This window comes from Microplitis mediator, chromosome 7, assembly GCF_029852145.1.
Source record: "Microplitis mediator isolate UGA2020A chromosome 7, iyMicMedi2.1, whole genome shotgun sequence".
In the NCBI taxonomy this organism is placed as follows: domain Eukaryota; kingdom Metazoa; phylum Arthropoda; class Insecta; order Hymenoptera; family Braconidae; genus Microplitis; species Microplitis mediator.
This window is the reverse complement of record NC_079975.1, coordinates 15,049,306-15,057,429: the sequence shown is the minus strand read 5'-3', so window position 1 is coordinate 15,057,429 and position 8,124 is coordinate 15,049,306. Positions and strand designations below refer to the sequence as shown.

The following is an 8,124-nucleotide window of genomic DNA, read 5'->3' as shown; positions in this document are numbered from 1 at the left end:
AAAAAATGATAAGAATCTTTTTTTGTAGAGCATTCAATTCCCTACAAAAATATGCCTGCCAATTATTCCTATAACGCATCGTTAGCTACTTATGAAAATCAGAAGACGTAAAAAAAAATTTTTCCATGTTATTCTTATGGAAAATAGAAAAGTGCGATGAGGAACCTCTTAATGTTAATATTAAGGGGTTAGGGGTACTCAGGGGTATGAAAAAATGATGATTTTCAATAATTTTTTTTTTGTAGTTAATTACTTTATTTGACAAAAATAAAAACATAGCTTTATTAGAACACGTTTCGATTTGACTTCACGAAAATTTCAAAAAAAAAAATTAATAATTCAAAAAGTTATCGCTGTTTTTGTAGAGCCCGTTCCTCCCGAAGTCCTTTGCGGTGATCATCATAAGTCCTTGGAGATTCATCTAAAATCAATCGGACAAGAAAAATTAGTTTTATTAATAGATAATCTTGTGCCTGATCGAAGCTTTTTTTTTTTTTTTCGAAATTAACAAAATGGCGGCCTCAGGAAATTTTTTTCAAATTTTCGAGAAAAAAACCGACAGTTTATTGTTAAAAAAAAATCGAAATTTTGAAAAAAAAAAAAAATCCTTCGATCAGGCACGAGTTTTTAATGTATTTCAAAAGTACAATAAATTTTATTGAAATCTACCGAGCAGTTTTTAAGTTACAGTGATCACCAGTTCAGAAAACATAGTTTTGAGAAAAACGCATTTAAAGTTTTGCTATGGATTTATGTCGAATTATAAGAATTATTTAATAACTTACACTGAGTCATCTATTCCTGGACCATATAATAGCTCTTCAGCCGACATAGCAGCTTCCAAAATATCGATTTGCTGGTGCCTACGTTGCAATCGACCTTCTCGGGTGTTATCATTAGCGCGCTTATCTGCTACTTTGATACGTGCAGCATCCATTCTTTCTGCATACCGATGAGAATTAGGCCCACAATTAAGTCCTAGTGTATTCATCAAGACTAATAATGAATTTATACCCTCATTAAATATACACATAGCAACGTATGCAGCTATTTGTACGATAGTAAAACTAGTATTTACCGTTTTTGGGCATATTTTCCATACTAGTTGGTTAAAGCTTTCATTATTATTCTGATTGAATCCACCTACACATCTTGAAAGTAAATTTTCATTACTAAGATCTTCGTATATAGGCTTGATAGCTTTTAAAACATCAGAAGGTAAAGGAGAATAATCGTGAGAAAAGGTATCAAGCTCTCCTCTTGCTTCAGCGCGCTGGTAAGAGCACCAAGATTCTTCGCCTTTTGGACACATATCATGATTCGGTTTTTCATCACTCGAGCCGTAGTGATAAAAGGTTGCCATTATAGCAGATTTCATATTTTCAATAGAATCACAATGCCGGCGTATTGCTAAACCATAGTACACAGTTAGTTTGTCTATTAATTTTCCTGTGAGCTTACCTCGACCACCAAGACCTTTTTGTTTACTCTTCAGCGTACGTAATCGACTCCCCATCCGCTTTTGGACATGCCCTATACATTCCTTTTTATTTACAGTTGTATTTTCGTAAGGATCTGATTTTATAATTCCTGAATAGGTCTTGGAGTCACCATCACCAATATAGTTGGCATACTTAACTCCATATTTAGTTTCAGAATACGAAAACATTTCGACCATCGCATCCACCTCCATTTTCCCAGAAGACCCTTGATGATTAGCAGAACACACATCTTCATGCGATTGATACCATTCCTCGAACTCAACAGTATTTGTTTTTTTTTTCCAATACTCACATAGCTTACAATATGCACTTTTAATGTTTATGTCAAGAATCTTTCCAGTAAAATAGCCAATTATAGAAGAAACTCCAAATGACGATGTATATCCCCGTTTTTGCCAGGTTCCATCTCCCGATACAGTTAGATGATTTATATCTTCATTTTCAGTTGTTGGCATTGCTTGCTTTTCTTCATTCACAGCTTTCGTCATGAAGGTTTCTGCGACGGCTTTACTACAATTCAAAATCTGTTTCAGTAAAATTGTATGCGTAGATTTATCTAAAAAAGACGGCATGTCCATCAGGCCGCAAAACTTGCACAATCCTTCGTATCCTATTCCTAGTATTCTCATTACAAAAATGAAACGTCTGTTTATTTCATAAGAATGCCCAACGAAAGAACAGGAAGGAATATATTCATTTCCACAGTTATTACATGCAACTACAATTTTGAATCCCAGCCCACGTGTACTTGCTGTTTGAAACACTACATTTCCATCACATTTTTTACATTTTATAAGAGCAGAAATTGCAGTGAATACCTGAATAAAATTTATTATTCGAAATTCAGTACTGCTGTCTTCAGGTACATCATCTTCAGTGTTTTGTTTTAATTTTTTAGAAGATGTACTCTGAATACTTTCATCACGTTCGGCTGTTTTCGGATTAAAAACATTCTTTCTTTTGACTGAACGCGACTTATTAATTTTTTCAGAACTCCGAAGTTCTCTTGAAACCTTTCTAGAATCACGTCCCATGGTTAATAATTTAATTCACTTGAGAAATAATTTATCACAAAACTATCGACTGATCAGTGCAACGACTACAGGTATACTGGCAACCAAAAATTATTTTTCAGTTCTTGTACTACCTACAAATTGTGAATATATGTAGAAGGATATATATATATATATATATATATATATATATATATATATATAATTATAAATACATTAAAATGGGGAGATATTCATGACAATGAAACCCGAAAAGTCGGTTGCTTGCAGCTGTTTCTAGCTACCTGCTCTCGAATGCCACGTAGCACCCGAGCGTCCTTTGGTCATTGTTAAATAACTCGAAAAGAATTTGTCGGATTCACTTCAAATTTTCACACAATATTTTTAAAATATTATACTTTAAGAAAATGCAAAAAAAAAAAAATCGATTTTTTGAAAATTCTGACTACCCCTAACCCCTTAAGAGCTCTAATTTTTACAGGCGTCTTTTTTTATCTAAATGAAACTTTTGAACCTGTTTGGAAGAAAAAAAAAAATTTGTTATTTTTTGGATCACCCTAATATATATATATATTAGAGTGTCTCAAAAAATCGACTTTTTTTTTTTTTCTTGAAAAACATTGGAAAATCGACAGAGTATCTCTAGACAAAGACCCTGTTAAAATATGAGACCTTAATATTAATATTTAAAGGTGGCGATTGATGATTTTCTATTTTCCATTTAAATAACATGGGAAAAAAAAAATTTTAATTTTGGAATTTTATACCTCGGCGATGGCTTATTGAACAGATAAGTTCAGGATATATTTTTGTAGGGAATTGAACGCTCTACAAAAAAAGTCTCTTATCATTTTTTGATAAATCCATCTGTTCAAAAGTTATTGGACCTCGAAGTCAAGTTAGAGTAAATTTCGAGATCTTTTTACTTTTCCGGCGAAACTATCGGACTTATCATAAAATGTTATAAGATCTTTTTTGTAGACAATTTTATTTTCTACAAATTATCATTGATAAATTTTTTTCAAATTCTGCATTGTTTTCTAGTTGTCTCCATTTTAATGCCAAGCTCTTAAAATCGATCAGAACACTACTTTTTTAGGAGCTTGGCATTAAAATGGAGACAACTAGAAAACAATGCAGAATTTGAAAAAAATTTATCAATAATAATTTGTAGGAAATAAAATTGTCTACAAAAAAGATCTTATAACATTTTATGATAAGTCCGATAGTTTCGCCGGAAAAGTAAAAAGATCTCGAAATTTACTCTAACTTGACTTCGAGTTCCAATAACTTTTGAACAGATGGATTTATCAAAAAATGATAAGAGACTTTTTTTGCAGAGCGTTCAATTCCCTACAAAAATATATCCTGAACTTATCTGTTCAATAAGCCATCGCCGAGATATAAAATTCCAAAATTAAAATTTTTTTTTTCCCATGTTATTTAAATGGAAAATAGAAAATCATCAATCGCCACCTTTAAATATTAATATTAAGGTCTCATATTTTAACAGGGTCTTTGTCTAGAGATACTCTGTCGATTTTCCAATGTTCTTCAAGAAAAAAAAAAAAAGTCGATTTTTTGAGACACTCTAATATATATATATATATATATATATATATATATATATATATATATATATATATATATATATATATATATATATATATATATATATATATATATAAATACATATATAAACTTTTGAACTGAATGTATTTCCTGACTCAGCTCGTCAAGCTGAGTTTAGAGGTAGAAAAATTTTTAAAAAATTCCATCATGATGTTACGTCCTGGCTGATGTTTTGGCGCTGGCGTAGTTGAGCGGTCGATTTAAATTGGACGTGATGGAAACTTACATATAATTATAAATAATAATTAAGTATGGGTTGAACAGCCACCATTTGGTGGTTGAAATAAACTGGTTAAATTTATATGTTATTAAATATATTATCTGGATCTGTTTTATTCAATGAATAAAGAGATAGTTGGAGAATTTGTGAAACGTACAATTCTGATGTTATAATATTGTTAAGTTATTCTTAACAATAGCTTCGAGAATGTGAGAACAAAGTTGAGTTTTTAATATTGAGCCTGACTGCTCTCTATGATTCTATATCTCAGACTGACTTCTCTTGATCGAGAAAAACTAGAGTAACTTTTATCAATACGTTTGGGCATCAGACCCGCGCATCGAGTCATATGGAGGGGTCATTCGAGATAACGCATGTTCTCGAATGATCCATTCTAATATTTATTGAAAATACTTAGTTCTCACGATCTCTCCACTTTTGTTACTAACAAATGAGTCACTTATCTATTAACAAAAGCTATCTTAAACAAAATAGATATTTGTGCAGCTGCACGTCTCGAGGATTAACTCGAGGCGTCAGCGCTTATTTATATTTGATAAAATATAGAAAAATAAGTTTATCAACTATTACTCATATCCTTAACGTTCAAATATCTTAAGTAATATTATTTTATTATTATATTATATTATTTTATATGATTAATTAAATATAATTGGAATTACTAGATTATCGATATTCGATATAATTAGTTAGGTTTCAGGTCGGTAATTAAGGAAGTAAAAGCCTACGTCATCTGCCATACAGGCTGGGACGTAACAATGAGGACAAATACAATAGTTAGATTTTTATGAAATCTACTAAAAAATTAGACAAAATTCTGGTGTCATCAAGACACGTTAAAGAATATGATTCTTCGGTAACAAAAATTGTATTACTATTTTTTCAAAAAGTTATTCAATTATTAATTAACATTTTTTTACGGGTTTGTGTTGTCATAAAAGGCGGTATAAAAGTTTAAATAATTAATCAATAAATTTTTTGCTTGTTGGACCCCTTTGTATAAACATACTTAACAAGATGACGTCATGAACGTTTATATAATACTTTCATTTCATTCATTATTAATTTTCGAAGTAACAAAAAAATTAAAATTATAAATAATGTATGTTAAATAATTTTTTTTTCAATTTTCAGCTTTTACTGATTTCATATACTTGTTTGGCATTATATGATTACTTTTCAAATATTTTTATGCCATTTGTTTATAAATATTTTATAAACAAATAGATTATTTACATATTTTTGAAAACTTTTTTTTCACCATATTGTTAGCGTAAGAATATAATGATTTTAAAAAATAAATTTTATCTTAAAAACAATATCTTATTGTTTATATTCGTTTTTTTCATATTTCGATTATTTAAATAAATAATTAAGGAATCGTTTTTTTTTTTTAATCATAATTTGCATTTTTAAACAAATGGCAGAAAACATTGTTTTTGTCAACAATTTGTTTATTTATTTATTTAACGATTTGTTATAAACAATTGTTTTTTTTATTTTAATTTTTTTCTAGAACATAAAAAAATACAAACACAGCGACCGGCAAAAAAATAGCAAGAAAAGATTTTTTTTTAATTTATTAAGAACCATTCTGATTTTAGATCACGACAAAGTCCCAGCACTGACTTGATTTGTCAACAAACAAATTGCTGTAACTTTGCAACTATTGCAGATACAGTTTTTGATCTTCAAGTCGTTTTTATACGGTATGGCTGAAGCTTTCTTATAAATTTTTAACCTAACATTTATCTGTTATAGTTCTCTAGCTACACGCATTTGTTTATAAGAATTAGCATATTTCTATTTCTTACAATGCTTATATCTCATAAACAAATAATGTTATGACAAATATGCTTCTAGACTTTTTTGTTACCCGATTATTAAACTATTTAAATATATTTTTTTTAATTTTCTAACCTCATTTGTTTATGTTCTTTTGGAATAAAAGATGTATAGCTGAATAATTATTTTCAGTATACCTCGAATAGAACTTGAAATTAATATTTTTATAATAAGGAACTTCGTACCTATCTGGTGTCCCACGACACCACACCGTTTTTTTTTTTTTGTTAAACTTTTTCAAAAATCGAGTGTTAGTCGAGAAATGTTGATGACTTTTGTTTTATGATACAAACTATTAAAAATTTGTTTTTCTTCCATTGTGTCCAATAATCATTTAAAATATAATTTTTCTTCATGTTAATTACATACGAAAAAATTTGACTTAATCAAATTCATTTACAATCCAGAAATTGTTTTTTCTTTTACCTTTTTTAGGGGGTTGCCCATTTTGTACGCAAAAATGAAAAAATTTTTTTTTTGACGGCAACTAAAAATTTTTTATATTTACAGCTTTTTTAAAAAAGATTAATAAAGTTTTCAATTATTTTGTTCGTTTTATTTTTTGCACAAAAATATGTATTAGTCAATTCGATCTATTAATTTATTCACGAGTTAAAAATACTCAAAGTAAAAAAGAAAAATTTCCCGTGTTATTTAAATGGGAAATCGAATTTTTTGATGAGCTAAGCCGCTATTGGACTTAAACCCTTTAGCCCAGCGGCATAATTTTTTATTTTCTATATACTACCAGATTTTCTGGTATAGCAGTAAAAAAAAATATAGCCCTGAAATGACACACCCTAATATATATATATATATATATATATATATATATATATATATATATATATATATATATATATATATATATATATATATGGGATATAACGCAGTTTTAAGGACACGATTACGCTTACAATTCTTATCAGATCTTAATGAAATTTTTTACACTCATTCTATGGGCGATTATCACGGTTGAGTTCAAAGATGGGCAAAATCGGTTGATTAGTTTAGAAGTTATGGCGTTTTGAAACTTCCATGATTTTTTGAAAAAATCTATTTTTTCCACATTCAAGTTCATATAATTTTAAAACTAATACTAATAGACAATTTCCGTAAAAATTATCTGAAAGCTTGTCTAATAAGCTTTAATTTATGACCTTAAACTTTGTATTTCGACCATTTCATCCTATAATTTGATGGCCTTGAAAATTTTAATGGAATCAAAAAATGTTGAAAATATGGGTTTCATTCCACATAACTTATGAATTTCCCATCATAATCTGGTTTCATCAGTTGTATTTTATTGTGCACAATACAACCTGTAAATTTCACAGTTATTTTATATTTTAAAAGTATTCCTTTTATTACTTATGATGTATCAAATGTACCACTACTCCCTATGATTGTCACTGTTTTTGTTATACAATAGCACCCAAAGTTCTTATCGGATCTTAATGAAATTTTTTATGCTCATTCTATAGGCAATTACCTTGATCAAGTTCGAAGATGGGCTGAATCGTTTGAGTAGTTTTTAAATTATGGCTGTTTAAAATTTTCACGATTTTGCGTAGAAATCAGTTTTTATTCACTGTTAAAGTTCATACAACATTAAAACTAAAACTGATAGATAATTTCAGTAAAAAGTATCATTAAGCTTGTTTAGTAAGCTTGTTTAGTAAGCTTGTTTAGTAAGCTTCAATATTTGACCTTAAACTGTATGTTTTGACCATTTCTTCCAATAATTTGATGGCCTTGAAAATTCTAATGGAATCAAATGTTGCAAAGGTGGTGTCATTCTACATAGCTTATGCATTTCCCATTATAATACAATTTTGTTAGTTGAATTTTATTGTAAATAAAATAACCTGTAAATATCACTGCTATTTTA

At 28.9% G+C, this 8,124-nt stretch overlaps 1 protein-coding gene across 2 annotated transcripts; it reads right to left on the bottom strand.

Annotated features, from left to right (window-relative positions):
- Nucleotides 1-217: 217 nt before the first annotated feature.
- On the bottom strand, nucleotides 218-2,886 carry LOC130671145 (uncharacterized). 2 transcript variants are annotated; one of them, XR_008990476.1, is made up of 3 exons: nucleotides 1,079-2,886; nucleotides 786-978; nucleotides 218-421 (listed from the first exon to the last, which is right to left on the bottom strand). XR_008990476.1 is itself a non-coding variant. In XM_057474868.1 (2 exons), the coding sequence occupies exons 1-2, from the start codon at nucleotides 2,534-2,536 to the stop codon at nucleotides 418-420; spliced, it is 1,755 nt and encodes a 584-aa protein (XP_057330851.1). In that variant the 5' UTR covers nucleotides 2,537-2,886; the 3' UTR covers nucleotides 218-417. The 2 variants fall into 2 exon arrangements, 1 of the variants encoding a protein (XP_057330851.1); XM_057474868.1 differs by having other exon boundaries at nucleotides 786-2,886.
- Between the last annotated feature and the right edge of the window lie 5,238 nt (nucleotides 2,887-8,124).